Here is a 15561-nt window from a genome sequence, read left to right on the forward strand (position 1 = left end):
TTCAGCACAAAAGCATCACTGGGTGTCTCTATATAAATCTAATTTATTGTTACTATCAAAGAAAAATGAGCCTTTGTGAAAGAGAAAAAAATTAAGCACCCTATTTACAGCTATTGGAGAAGCTTACCATTGTGATATTTTGAGAGGTTGAAGTGGGCATCAGTAGATATGTCCACATATATTTTGGTGCCATTTGCGTACAGTTTTTAGAGATTATAAGCAAGGCACTTTGAGTGATTTAGACTGTATTAATTGAGTCCAGTTTATTCGCTGCTGTCACACCAAGATACGGTGGGATAATATTGCAAAAGAAAAAAGCTGTGGTATTTACAATTTAAAAGGTGCTTGTGGATGGATTTGTAATGTTTATGGTTTAAAAAAAAAAAAAAATCGAAAGTGCACAACGCTGGCTGGTCGTGTGTTCCCGTTCACTTGAATGAGAGCTCCAGCAGCAGAACTCTCCATATAGAAATAGCTTCGTTCAATGTTGGCGCAACTTGCCGCTCGTGAAATGTTACGGCAGATCCGCATGCACTGCGGGCGTTCAAGCTTGGCATAGACAGCTCAAATGATCCCACCCACTTCCCGCCGCGCGCCTCCTGTAATGGAAAAGCAATGGAGGCAGTGTAGTGTGTAGTGTGGTTGCGTGTGGTGTGATATGGTAGCGTGCTGTGCGGGACTAATGGAAAAGCGGCATAAAATACCTGGTAAATGGTACTTCATTTATATAGCGCTTTTCAACCTTACAAGGCCCTCAAAGCAGTTTACATTCAACTACTGATGACGCAGCATCAGGAGAAACTTTCTCAAAGATACTTTGACGTGGTCACAATGGCATGGATAAAACCCACAACCTCTGGGTTGGGAGACAACCACTCTACCACTGAGTCACACCACCACCACGTCAATATATTTGCATGTTCAAAATACCGAACCTTAATTCATTCGCCATCTCTGATGTAGAGAAACTCAGCTCAAAGTGAGGGGAGTATGAGTACGAAGTCTTGTGGGAGGTCTTATGGGCTCGTGCCCATGGATGGCGTCGACCTTAACAGACGAGGCGACAGGTGGCTCTGAGTTCACACAGCAGGATGTGGGTGTTCGAGGCCTACTGAACACACCAAGGCTGAGATGATACACATGGGGAGCTGCTTGGCCGTATGCTACGATCCAGAAATGCCAACACTTCCCCTGTGGGTGAGCGGGAGGAAAAGAGCTGAAGTTCAAATGTTCTGGTAAGTGAGTCTTAATCAATAAAAGCACTCAAGACACAACATGGTTGCACAGGCTTAATAAGAAAAAGTCAGACCTCTCCTCCATGCACTGATGCATTTCCCAATGTCCTTATTTTCCAGGGAGGAAGGCACTTGTTTCCCATGTCACATTGGGCAACAATTTAGCTATCAACAGAAATGCTAATTTGTCAAATAACAGTGCCTTGGCCACATTTTGCAAGGTGGTTGTTCATCGGGTTTAACATGACTGCAATAAAGGCCAATGAAAAAAAAATGACATGCTTGGTGTGAGTGTGAATGCTTCTCACAAGTAACTGGTATACCCCACGTCACGCCCAAAGTCAAGTCAGTTTTGTTTGCATAATGCCAAGTGACAACATAAGTTACCACAAGGCAATGTACACATTGATCAGGTCAAGAACCACACTCCTCATATAATACAGTATACTGTATTTCCTTGATGTCCGAGACTAACAGAATCCTCACATCTCCAAACCTTTTCAGTTCACTAAAATAAACCTGCATGCATGTTGAGCCCTGCGATTGGCTGGCAAACAGTTCAGGGTGTACCCCTCCTACTGCCCGAAGCCAGCTGGGATAGGCTCCAGCACCCCCGCGACCCTTGTGAGGAGCTAGCGGTTAAGAGGATGGATAGATGGATGGATGGATGGATGGATGGATGCATGCATGCATGCATGCATGTTGGGCCAATAACATTGCATTGTCAAAGTGAGCAAGTCATTTTCAACACTTTAGACTGGTTCATAATTTCATTTTTAAAAATGAATAAATTAAATAATAATAACAGACCCATGTGGGGTATGACCAATAGTGTAGAAATGTGAGAAAATGTGAAATGCATCAAATTTAGACAGGATGTTTCTGCTCCACAGTGACATATGTACAGGTGTTGTCAAAGTTAAAGCATGAACTCATTGATTAATGACAACAAAATATCATATTAATCATGTGTTAACACAGATTAATCACACTATTAATTTTTAGCTTGACAATGGATGGTTACATTAAAGAGCAATAAACATAAATACATGCACTAAAGTAAACCATTTAATAAATGTTTGTGTGACATTCAGAATTTGTGAACTAGTGTGGTCATTTTTATTTTTCATTCTAAATTATGCAAGTAATTGGGGTGATGGTTAGCTCACTGCGTTGAAAACCCGCACCATAGAGGCGTGTGCTCGAAGCAGGTGACCCCGGTTTGATTCCTGGGCTGTGCGGCCCCTTCCTGCAGGTCATTCATTCTCTCTCCTGTTTCCTATCACCTCTTCAGCTGTCCTGTCGATTAAAGGCTAAAAAAAAAAGCCAAAAAATATATGCTTAAAAAAATAAAATAAAATAAAATATATATATATATATGTGTATATATATATATATGTGTATATATATATATATATATATATATATATATATATATATATATATATATATATATATATATTTTTTTTTTTTTTTTTCAAAATTAATTAGACGAACATAAAATGTATATATATATATATATATATATATATATATATATATTAGTGCCGACAAACGATTCAAATTTTTAATCTGATTAATCACACTTTTTAATTTTGATTAATCACGATTAATCAGCTAAATGACTTGCGGAATATAAAATACAAAATACCATAATATTTTGACATTAATGCATTTTATTATCTGAATGTCATTTGCAAATATTGATTAAATACATGTCCGCAATTGCATGCATGCGTGTATTGCTCAAAACATAACAGCATCATATCAACTGGGTGCAATTCAGCAATTATTAATTAATTAAATACAAGTTTTGTTTTATCTAAAGTCCCGTCGGGGTGTTTTTTAAAGCGAAATTTACCACCGAGCACACCAACTGGAGTCATCCCGCTCATTTTGGAACAACAGGCATAGGAAATGCCGTGCATTGACCTAATCACTGACGTGCGCAGCCTTCAATGTAACCATCCGCGGTTACGTTCAAGGCTCAAGTGCGGTCCAAAAAAGTAGTGCGATTAATATGCGTTAATACGTGATTAATGCAACTATTTTCTGTGATTAATTAATCTATTAATGCTTTAAGTTTGACAGCCCTAATATACATATATTTAGAAAAGAGAAAGAAAAAAAATGTCGACGATGTCCTCATAACATTAAATTAAAAAAAAAAAATACATTAAAAAAAAAAATTACTGTACCACTCGAGCAAGTACTTGGAGCCAGAGGAAAAGAAAACTCCATGAAAAGCATGGACTGAAAAAGAAAACTGCTCATGCCGCCTACTCGCCATAGCGAGAAGTGAAGCCATCTTGTGTTGCCACAAAGTGCGCCTAACTGGAATACACTGATTTCTCTGCAGCATTGTCAATCTGTCTCTGAAGCGAAAATGACACACATTTCTTGGTGACTCCAAACGTTTGAACGGTAGTGTGTATAATAAATGTTTTTAGCAAAAAAATGACCAGAAGTTGTCAGTAACAGTGGCAACACAAGATGGCTGCTTTTGACTTCAGCCGCAAGAGGCCATCGTGAGTCCAGGTTCTCATATACGCCCGTACTCAAAAAGAACCCAGGCTGTGTGAGTTGACTTTCGCCAGGATGGTTTTAGAAAGAGGGGTTGAGCAGCTGGGGGAGAGATGAGATAACAATGGGCAACAACAACAGTTGTACAAACAACAATAATAATTCCATGATGGCGGCACGAGACAAGGAAAGACAAAAATAAATAAAAAACAAGTTAGTACTGCATTGTTGGTGATGCGATAAGAAGGATAGTGTCAGAAAACAATGAAATAGGAACACCAAAAAAAAAGAAAATTCTAATGGCAAAAAGAGAGGAAGTTCAGTGCATCAAGAAGCTGATCCCCATCCATCTAGGCCTATGGCAGCACAACTGATGAGCAAGTACAAGTCTGAGTTATTCCTGAAAGTAAGCTTTATCATAAAGGTAAGTTTTAAAGTTTTAAGTTTACTCTTGAATAGTGAAGCCAAGCAGTAAATCTTATCAGTGATTTAGAAAAAATTTCTTTGGCTTTTTCGTGACATTTATTCCAAGACCAGTCGTCTCAACAAGGGTTATTAAGAGTAGAAAAGTGTGAAGACACCACATACAACATAAGTTACCAGTTGACATAACGGAGACATTCATATATCACTCACCACACTAATAAAGTGGTAAGTTTCCCCCTTGCTCCAAAAATGTGCTGCTGTACTGCGTCTGCTTTCTCTGTTTACCTTGTGCATTTCCTGTGTGTCGCGTGCCAGACGCACGGAATTATATAAACCTAGAGCGTTATATATGTGTACATATACACTGGCATTTTCACCATAGACAGAAACTAACATGAAAATGCTGCAACATAATCAATGTTCAAGTTGGGCTCGCTTAGCAAATGGCAACATAAGATGGTCGCTACATACAAGTAGTTGCTCGACTGTAGGATTCCTTGCAAATAGAGCATGCGCAGAACACAAAAAAATGTTCTGTTCAATGGAGGTATCCTGATACCCGTTTATATGACACATTTTTAGGTTAGAAAACAGGTAACCTAGGGCCTCTTGTTAAGTTTTTTAAATGCCCTTAATAGGTTTTAAAAACCCAAATAAGAGTATTTTCAGGTTTTTGCGCGTGTTTACATGGCCTTTCAAAACCCGAATAGTCCCAATATTAAAGGAACACTTTACTTATTCATCCATTTTTAGCAGCAAAAGGTTGCTACTTTTTCAATAATTAATTTGGTAACGTGATTATTTTTTTATGTACATTTAATAACTTTTAAACCGATGTTGAAATGAATCTAACGCCGGCATGTTTGTTACACGTGACTAAATAACCCGGATGTTTACGTCACTAGTGTGTAAACGCTACACGACGGAAGCACTATGAAACGCAGCCGTGCATCTAGCGTCAAACCCGGAAGGAGTAAACCTTATCGCTTCGAGCCAACACGACAAAATAACCCTACCGAAGGAAAGTCTGCCATGGATGTGAAAGTTGTGGCGCCAGATGGTCTTTTCGGGCACAAAATAAACTTTAATGAACGAGTGAATAAGGCGGTGGGTGAGCGGTGCTCGTGCGGGAGCTGCACAGGAATGGACAATCCGCTAATGAATGTGTGCTGTCTGGAAATGAAAAAACTCGAGGATCGGTTCCTTGCGGACAATCTCAACTGCATCCTGGAACATCAGACATTCAACATGGCAATACTAAATAGTAGGGGTGTGAATTGCCTCGTACCTGACGATTCGATTCGTATCACGATTCACAGGTCACGATTCGATTCGATACCGATTAATCCCGATACGAATTTATAAGTCGATTGTTGCGATTTTTTTCATTCAAATTTAGAAAATACTAATCAGTAAGCTTGTAGAGTGTAAGATTTATATGAAAATGTTTTATTTATTTATCTGAAATTTCAGTCTTATAGAGGTTGTAATCTGTTTCATGTTTAAACAGCATTAAAATAAAATATTAAGGCTTAATGTTCCGTTCATATAACATTCTTCCATGCTGAAGGTGTGAATCCTTAAAAAAAAAAAAAAAAAAAAAATCGATTTTGCCTATTATTGAATCGATTCGAGAATCGCGCGATGTAGTATCGCGATATATCGCCGAATCGATTTTTTTTAACACCCCTACTAAATAGACATTCTCAGGATAGCTTTGGTTGCAATGAAAGATGTGAAGAAGAAAAGTCTGGAGGAGCCAATATCCAACAGGTAAAGTGACACACAGCCGAGCAATGCAAAACGTGTGGAACTGACGAACTATTTCAGGAAAAAGAAAAAATAGTAAAATTATATGTATCGTCGTTACAGCGCCCAACCTCCCCTAGCTGTTTTTTTTCTTTTCTTTTTTTGCGTAGCGTCCCGATGATGTAAACGAAAGCTTGCAAGAAGGTTGTGTATTAACCGTGTTTATTTATAGACAGAATGAAGTAAGGAAATGCGAGACACCGTTACCTAGGCTTGTTATCAATGGTTTGGATCCGAACGAAATTAATAGAAATGCAAATGAAACTGGAATGCACCACAGGAAGAACAGCGGGACAGAACACAAATGTAGTACGTCGCACATGCCGATGATAATGACACTAATCCACATTCTATAAATTTTTTGTTAAAATAAGATTATGAACATGGTCAATTTGTGAAGTATAAACAACTTACGAGCTAATAAAACATAACGTCCGCGCCTGCTTGTCCTTGCCGGGAGGTCGACAGCACTTAGCAAGCCATTGTCTACGCAAATAGCCTTTTTTTGGGGGATAACATACCAGTGTGCACCTCGCGGGTTTTTCCTTGACGACACCTTGCAAAATTTTGCAATACAGTAAGGCATAAGTGACGTTTGTGTCTTCCTCGTCGTTCTGTCTGCGTGAACTACTGTTCGCCAAGCGAGTATACACACTTGTTACGTCACCACTTGAGGGCGTTCCAACACGGAAGTACTTCTATGTTGAAAAAAGTTAAATAAATCAATATTGGGGTGTATTCTTCAGCTCTTATGCATGTTTCATAGCTAAACTAACTATTTACTGCCAATCAAGCCATACATGTAAAATTAAAGGTGCCTTCCTTTAAGGTTTTGAAAGAGTCATTGACTGCATGTATACATAGTCACTCTTAGAAAAGGGGGCAGCGGGGGATGACACATTTCCTACTTAACAGAGGCTAAAAGAAAATCCACAGAATCTCAAATGCTCCCCCAGGAATCTCTGCTTGTTCTTGAACATGTTGTTTTCTCCTCCAGTGCTCACAAAAACATTCCTCTCTTCCCTTTCCCTGCTTTGTTTCGCTTCTCCTCCTCTCGATTTCTCCTTTGGAGCAACAGCTTTGGCCGCTTAGTCACTATGTTCATCTGTTCAACGGCATTTGGGTGTGCTGTATTCTTTATTTCCATTTCCAGCATTCTCCTGAGCAAGGCGTTCTCCTTTCACAGAAGGGAAAAGACAATACTGTATCTTACGGGAAAAGAGCGTACTGTATCTTAGAGGATCTTACACTAATGGAGGCATGGTTGGCATACATATGAGAATATTAGGTATCCAATTATCTCGTAATGTGGGTCTTGAGGAGCAGGCGTCCTTTTATCTAATCATGACGAGAGATCCAAAGTCATGCTACTTCCTGTAATTCTTAACCCTTAATTCATTTTGCTCGAATTTTCAGTCTTATAAAACACTATCCACTCACCGGCCGCAATATTAGGTACCATCTAATGACCACTGTATCAAAAGAACACAGGTTCAAAGGTAGGTTCGGCGTAGGAATCTTAGCCTATTTTTGGAGGTTGCATGTTCCACTAGTATGAATTTTCTCTGGGTGCTGCGGCTTCCTGTTGACCTTTGCTCTCTCAAGATGAATTCTCGCGGTATTTGTGAGTTAAAAAACTCCAGAGAATACATCTTGTACCGCTCTCGTTGATTTCCACGGATCTCGACATTGTGTTTGGGGGCGGGATATGCAACTGTGACGAAACCAGGAAGCCAGCGCCGACGCCGGGGCTAACAAACAAACTTAACGTGGACGAATGGACGCTACAATTACTTCTGTTCTTGCAGAATTACTCACCGTTTCCTTGTTGAATGTTGAACAGCGAGAGACGCTTTGTGAATTTCTAGCTGGTAAGATGTTGGGCTTTACCCCCTTTCGACAAGAACGAAGACTAAATTTTCATTCGTGGCTGTAATTGGTTAAAACAAACGTATGCAGTGCCGCATCATCCAATCAGCTCGAATTATTGTACAGAATGTCCCTCTTTTCCCGAGCAAATTACCGTGGAGAAGTACCAGATGGATATTGCGGAGAAGTCCCTTGAGTGAAGCGTAATATCAATCTGGCTATTGCCAGGTTAGCTTCCTGCCACATTCTAAAGAGACTGGATGTGAGTTCAAATGGTTGTTTTGTCTATATATACTAATCTGCGATTGACTAACGACCAGTCCAGAGTGTACCTGCTAAATTTGTCAGGGATAGACTCCAGGTCTTCCATGACTATAATGAGGCTAGGTGCGATAGAAATTAGGTGAATGGATGGATCTTGTTGAACTGTGTGGTTTTATTATACCCAAACACGCATTTGCTGCTCATTCCCACATAGTTGTAGCAACAATAGACCAAGTCTTGCATAGTGTTATTCTGTCTTCTCCAAGGAACACATGCCGACCAGACAAATGGAGAGAATGTAGTTGATCAAAATCAGAGAGACATATAGTCATATAGGGAGATACAAAAAAGTAGCAAGGCTAGTGAAAAGTTGATTTTATGAAATCCTAGCGTTTCCTACTCCCTTTGCCTTTCATTCAACAAGACCTGGCATCACTGGTGTTTATGTGAGTACTGTAGGTGGAAAAGGAGGGGGGCAGTTTAATATTATCATGTGCAGGAATGGTTAGTAGCATGTGTGCATTCAAAGACATCTGCTTGGTGTTTTGACCATGTCTCCATGTCGAGGCGCCCTCATTAAAGGAAAGTGTGGGCAGATGTCCACATGTCCCCTTTGGTGCATCAGTAGTGAATTTTCTTGTGGTGGTGACACACCTTTGTAATTACAGAATGGCGCAGTGCGTGTCAAATTTACAACAAAGAAGGGATTCTACACACGGCAGTTGACTTCTGACTTTTTTTTTTCCTAGTGAATAACACTGAAAATACTACAATTGTGAGGTATTGATGAGGAGATGCAGGAGAAAGAGCGAGCTGTTAAGTCTCTCTTTTCCTGCTTTTCATCCCACCCCCACCCCCCGTCTTTCCAGATTAAGAGTGGCCCAACGTCACGCAAAAGAACACCAATGGGAGCACTCGGACTTCCCCAAACCTCCTCCTCCTCCCAACGCTGTTTTATATGTGCCTCATTACTGCGCTCAGTCCCAGTGCACAATGTGCTGCCTCAGAGTCACAGCAGCCACTGTGCAGAGAGACAGTCACAAAGGGAAGAGGAAAACGTGAGTGTTGTTTTAGGGCCAACTTAGTCAGAAAGCTTCTCCTGCTCCAGTCTGTAGATATCTTGTCGCTCTGTTTGGACTTCTTCTTTCTGGTGTACAAAGGGTTTCAAACGAAGATTCACCTTCCCCTGCAGCGAGGATGGGCTGCACCACAGGACCCCTTGCGTGCCAACCGCAAGAGGGCCAGTCCTTGGAAGCCGAAGGCACCAAAGTCCCTGAGGTGCTCTCCTCCCTGGAGCGTCTGTCCCAGGCCACGGGTGGCATGGAGAAGTCTTGGTACCGCTGCATCTTCCCCTTTGGAATCATCTCTTTGGTGATCGGCGTGGCTGGGACGGGGGTTACCTACGCCTATAACGACCTGCCCCAGACCAAGGTGGTGTCACTGGTACTGCTGGTCACGGGGCTGTTGCTTCTGCTGACGGCCACCGTCTGCTGGACCGTCCACAAGAAGAAGAGGAGGAAAAAGAAAGAAGGAGGCTCGTTCGCTACGGAGCAGTGTCCGCTGTGAAATTTATGTGGAGGGGGGGAAGTGTTGTCAGAACTTCAAAAAGGGATTTTGGGGAGTTGACTCAAGTAGCCAGCGCTACACCTGCATTTGCAGTAGTCCCTCTACTCTCCCAGATTCTGTGATGACTGATAAACAGACACTCCAGATCTGTTTAATCTGGAAAAGGAGGGATTTGCCGTGTCTCACGTGCTTTTTTATCATCAGGAAGCAGGCGTCCGGTGTCAAAACAACCTCCAAGAAGACATACCAGATATGCACGGCACACCGTGTGCATGTTTACGCACACTGGCAGACTTCCCTCACTATGCAGAAGCCGGGCCAGAGTCACTGCTGGCGTCAGCGGGCGCGTCAGTCATGGTATTCCTCCCACCCCGGGACAGGTGACTGTCCGAGAGGGCAGGAGCGAGGCCTGAAGACGGCAACCCGATATGCGGGCCGAAAGAGCAGCGGACACACGTCAGCGCACGCCGTCACTCCCTCGTCCTGTGACACCGCAGCAATGTGTTGGGGGGGCTTTTTTATGCAACGAGAGAGTGGAACTTGAGTCCGCGAGGATCCCGATGGTATCTGTGTGGACGACGCGCTCAAGTGCTCAAAATAAGAGTTTCCAGGACTTTCTTACCAAGGAACACACATATTTGCACAAGGAAAGCCCCCAAATGGAGGACGGAATGACGGAAGGTCTGCGCGCGGGGTACCTCAACTCCACACAAGTCAGACCAGGATTACTGAAGGACACATGCCATAACTGGGACCGTGACTGATCCCGCTCCGCTAGAAGCCCCTCCCGCTTCGTGCCTTGACCAAGCACACATGGAAAAAGGCTCTGTCACATTCGTATGTTTCCATATGAACTCATGCCCCACTTGCCCTTGCGCTCACCCTCACACCTCTTTCCCAGGCACTTTTTCATCCACCCCATCTGTATCTGGACATATCACATTACTTGATCCCTAATCGTTTTCACAGCTGAAGACGATTCATTGAAAAGGAACAGACTTGTCCAAATAAGCTAGCTCCAGGCCCCTCCTGTCGCATAATGAGTCCTTTTCCCTTTGAGCGGCAGTCAATGTAGCACTGTAGTGGGAACTGGTGTTGGTTGTTTGTGTCCAGGATCGTATTTTTTCACTCACTGTTCCAAACTCATCATGACCAAAGCTGGGCACTTCCGTTCATGGTCAATTCCCATCAACGATGCACCTTTCGTCGAGTGCTTCCTCATATTCGTCGAATGCTTTATGACGTGAAGCCTCGCATAAATGCACAGAATGAAAGGGATTGTACGTACTCACCCCAATCGACGAACATAAACGTGCTTCAGACAGTGCTGTTTATTTGTTGGAGGCTTTGCGTCAATGTGCACTCACCAAAAGATCAGTGTGGTCATCGTCAGGAAAAGACGAGTAACAGAAGTGCCCAGCTCTGCTCATGACCATAGGTGAGTTCAGAAATACAAATCGATGTAATTTTTTTTTTTTTTAATTCAACAAAGGTGAACATGCTGACTTGACGATAAAACGCTACCTCCTATTGGTTTTAAATGTGTCACATTATTAACATAGCAGTCCAGCACACACCATCTAGAAATCTGTTATTTTCTAATCGTGTATCGCAGGTCATGAAAATACATGCAAAAAAAAAATCCCGTGCCAATTGCAATTAAAATAACAGGATGGAAATGTGGTCATAGAGGTCAAATGTTTATGAAGAAAAAATCCGTGCAGTGATTAACGTTGTGTATTAGGCCACCATTTGAGGTGACCATCTTTAATGTGTTTTCTTTTCAATTCAGTGTTTTACCTTGAACTGACAGTAAAACTGATTTCACTTTAATAAGCCCAAAGTGTAGCATAACATTCAACCACTAAACCACTTTTTTTTTCTGTTCAGGAATGCAAGTAAATAATTTTAATTTGACGTTTTAATCAAGATTTATTTTTTATTTTTTTACTTCTGATGACTAGTGTGGTTGTATAATTTTTCTAGCAACACTTGGGGCCCTTTTTCATGCCCAGAGCAAGTCTTGCACACAGCCCAGTCTAACTGTGTGCATGGGTGTTGTTTTTGGTATTTTCATAGACAAGCGCTGCTAGAAATGTGCGTTTGCGTTTTGGGCCTTTGTGAGAGTGAACACAGCCCACTAGTCACTACCGTAGATTCCTGGACAATCCAAGCAACTCCTCTTTAAATTCAATGCAGAAGGGGTGCACGGTTAGCAGAAGGTGGAAGCAAAACAGACTCGCTGGAGTCCATGCAGGAAATTCGTTCGTACCATACGGTCATAAGAAAATCTCCACTTATGGTCGTTATAAAGTTGGTCACTGTGAAGTGGATACTTGGAGACCGCCTTCCACCCACAATTGTGCGCCTGTGTGACCCCCACACGCACACACCCACACAGATCCACACACAAACCCATAGTTGTTCTGCTGTCAGTCAGCTGTTGTCATATTTATGAATGAAATGCGATGACATCCACTACACATATCGGCAAGCGCAGACTCTGACTGCCCTTGCTTCGATCAAATCCACCAAAATCCTGTTACACCACCTCCACCATAACTTAGACCTGCTTTTAACTGGTCTAAGGTCTAGTCTATTTTCTGCCACCAATTCATCAGGTGCGCCAGGATCGTGTAATAGAAAACACCCTCGCTCCGCCTGAACGTTCTGCCAAATTCCCAAACACATAAACTACACTTGCTCCGGCACAAAAATGAAAATGCGCCAGTTTTTACATTGAGCGCATACACTTCCTATCTACGAAAATAGGACCCTTGGACTTTTTTCTCAAAACATAACTTTTTTTTTTCTGTGTGCCCTCAATAAAAAAACAACTGTTCCCTATAGTAAACACTGCAAATGAATGTAGCCATGCTTTGTTCCATATTAACCAATGCAGAAGTCAGAGTTTATTGTTGCCTTAAAGTATCCCCATTGATACAGATTTAGTTTGTTATTGTTAGCATAATTTCAATATAAAATGCACACAAAATTGAAATTTGCGGCAATCATGTATTCAGTTGTGGCCAAAAGATAGGTGGAACATGCACAGTGCGCACAAAGCATAATTTGTGGTCACAAAGTTGGTATAATGTGCACAAAATATACAAATTAATATTGATATGATTCCGGTTCCTGACTCGGGTGCACCTATAGAGGCCGGGGTTAAAGCTTATATGATGAACAGTGATAGTATGATTGATTTTTTTATCATTACATCAAGCATAGGCCTATATAAATTTGTGCCTAAATGCAAGACAACAAAAATTGTTGATACAACTCAATCAGAAGTCATTTGAAGGCCATTGCATATTGCAGATTCTAGTGAAGGTGTATCCTTTTTGTTTGCCTGGGTGTTCCAATTGGGTATCATATTAATTATGTGTATTTCGTGCACACGTTTCATCTGAATTATGAGCAAAATATGATTTCTCCATGTTGTGTGCGTACTATAGTACGAATCACACAAAAGGAAAGTACAATGTTTTGAATGTATGCAAACCAAGCTTGACACCCCCCTTTTATCATTGAAAACCATTGATCGCTTCCTGTTAATCTGCCCTGCCTGGCTGTCGCAGATCCAAGGTGTGTATGCATCCAGACGTAGCAGATACAATGCCAAAGTCAGCCCATGTTCATATATGTTTTTCTTTTGCAGCTAAATATGCATTTTAATGTGCTTTTGCTTATACAGATTGTCAGAGAATGAATCAGGAGGGAAATGACGTCGTGCTATAAAAATTGGGGATTTTCGTGAAACATGTCCGTCGAGTTGAATTGAAAATTGTTCCTGATCAAACCATTTTATCTGCGTGTATTTCATACAAGTCAAGTCATCTTTATTTATATAGCGTTTGAGTTAACTTAATCAAAAGGACATGTCAGGTGTGTTACAAACATACCATCAATTGGGCTAAATTTAAGCATTTTCCCTTTAGTCAACAAACATCAGATACTCAAAAATCTCTAAAAGATTATCATGAGCGATAATCATTTGGTGAGTGATTTTTTTTCCCTCCCTGATCTGCTCAGTGAACAACTGTATTTACAATTGTAAACTACTTTGTACTTTGCAGCAGTCTGGATGCACTTTGGCACCATGCTGGCTTTCACATTCAGTCTCGGTACAACAACAGATGTCATGTAAGGCCGCTCACTTTTTAAAAATCGGTTTAGATGTTAAAAATTGTTATGTGTGTATCCTGCTCTCCATAATGCAGTTGTACAGTATTTGTGAATGTAGACAAATATGTTGTTAAAACCTAACACACACGTACTGGTTTGTTTTTTTGTTTGTTTGTTTTAAAAAAAATAATTTCTAACTAATCTGTGCCATGGTGTTGCCATGATGCACTTAACACCGATGACAAAGTGAGCAGATATTGTTCGTTTTTGTTTTCCCTTCTGCCTTTAAACATGAAAATGAAGGGAAAATCTACCTCTGTGCTGTATGTGTGTAAGTGGGGGGGACACTGCAGGGCTTTACGTTTGGCCCCAAGAACAGCCATGTTGTCTGCTTTTGCTATTAGTGGAAATGTTTGTTCTTGTATGTGAAAACTTTATTCGTACAGTATATTTCTACGTAGATGTACATTTTACAATGGAGTAAATAAATGTTCAACAAAACACCTGTCCTCATTTTCTTTGCTTTGAATGAACATTTAAAAATTGTTTTGGTTTGTGCCTTTTTTATTTTAGGCCACCAGCATAAATACGGTATAGTGGTGGAAACGGATTAACTATACAAGCATACGAGTACGATTCAGAAGCACTTTATTAGACTTGTTAACCCTTGTGTTGTAAATCTGACGTTAGTCTGTAACAGCCTGGCAGGTTATGGTGAAATTTCATTTTTTTATTTTATTTTTTTTTTAGCATAACAACATTTCCAGAATGTTACGTTTAAGATTTTACCAAGCCAATGCTCACATAAATGTCACATAAATAAAGGTTATTATGACACTAACCACTAGTGTGAAAATGAGCATTACTGTCGCATGTCTGTGAGACATTTTTGAAGGGTGAGTACGTTCACTTTAGTTTTAGAGTACCTGTACAGTCGTCAGGTATTTTATATCACACTTGTATAACTTTTAGCAGTGTTAAAATATTGAATAACATATGAACTCTCCAAGTTTTGTGATCGTGTGTGTCAGAGAGTGTGTAGTTTTACTTTATTTAACGTTCTTATTTATTTATTTATTTATTTATTATTTAAAAATTAGGAATGTCTAAATTTTGATTTAAACTTTGAATTACCAGGTTGAATAGTTTTACTATTTTAAAGGGGCAGGTTGTAAAATTAATGCTAATAATTCATTTTAAAAGTCATTTATTGAGTTCAATAATGTGCAAAAAAAAAAAAAAGTTATCACATCAACGTGTGTATATATATATATATATATATATATATATATATATATATATATATATATATATATATATATATATATATATATAATCTCCGTTCCAAGAGTGACCTGGCCATGTGACCTTACACACACACTGTCTGTTTAAAAGAGTAAAACTATTCAACCTACCTAGTGACAAAACATTTAAATACATTTTTTAATCGCTAATTATATTACATCGGTTGCACCACGACTTACAGGAGGCTGCCATCTTTCTGCTACGGCTACCCGAAGGAGAACTTCACAAATATAGTGAGCCCTGGTGGTGCTTGCAGATATTGTGGGGACCCAAAAAAAATTTCATGCACGCACACAGTAAGTCATTGCATTCTATTAGTTCACCACTCGATGTCCCTAAACAATAGACACTGTACCTTTAAATAAAATGTGATTCCGCCATAGCAAATTATTGTGCTGTAAGAGATTGTCAGGTGTATCATAGAGAAATAAGGAGG

The 15561-nt window shown here is 40.4% G+C and overlaps 2 protein-coding genes and 1 long non-coding RNA gene across 3 annotated transcripts in view; 2 read left to right on the forward strand and 1 right to left on the reverse strand.

Annotated features, from left to right (window-relative positions):
- LOC144002387 (uncharacterized) overlaps positions 1-15561 on the reverse strand; it is a 258898-nt gene that overhangs the window by 135328 nt on the left and 108009 nt on the right. The window lies entirely within an intron of this gene.
- Positions 1-15561, forward strand: part of ccnf (cyclin F) — a 64663-nt gene that overhangs the window by 18083 nt on the left and 31019 nt on the right. The gene's annotated exons all lie outside the window — the stretch shown is intronic.
- On the forward strand, positions 9090-14448 carry LOC144002361 (transmembrane protein 100). Its single transcript, XM_077497557.1, has one exon. It carries the CDS (start codon positions 9324-9326, stop codon positions 9690-9692), a length of 369 nt encoding a protein of 122 aa, XP_077353683.1. The 5' UTR covers positions 9090-9323; the 3' UTR covers positions 9693-14448.

The sequence above is a fragment of the Festucalex cinctus genome, chromosome 1 (genome assembly GCF_051991245.1).
Source record: "Festucalex cinctus isolate MCC-2025b chromosome 1, RoL_Fcin_1.0, whole genome shotgun sequence".
In the NCBI taxonomy this organism is placed as follows: domain Eukaryota; kingdom Metazoa; phylum Chordata; class Actinopteri; order Syngnathiformes; family Syngnathidae; genus Festucalex; species Festucalex cinctus.

Bases quoted from the DNA above. Each gene is read 5' to 3' on its own strand.
- LOC144002361 (XM_077497557.1), top strand. From the start codon at position 9,324: ATGGGCTGCACCACAGGACCCCTTGCGTGCCAACCGCAAGAGGGCCAG.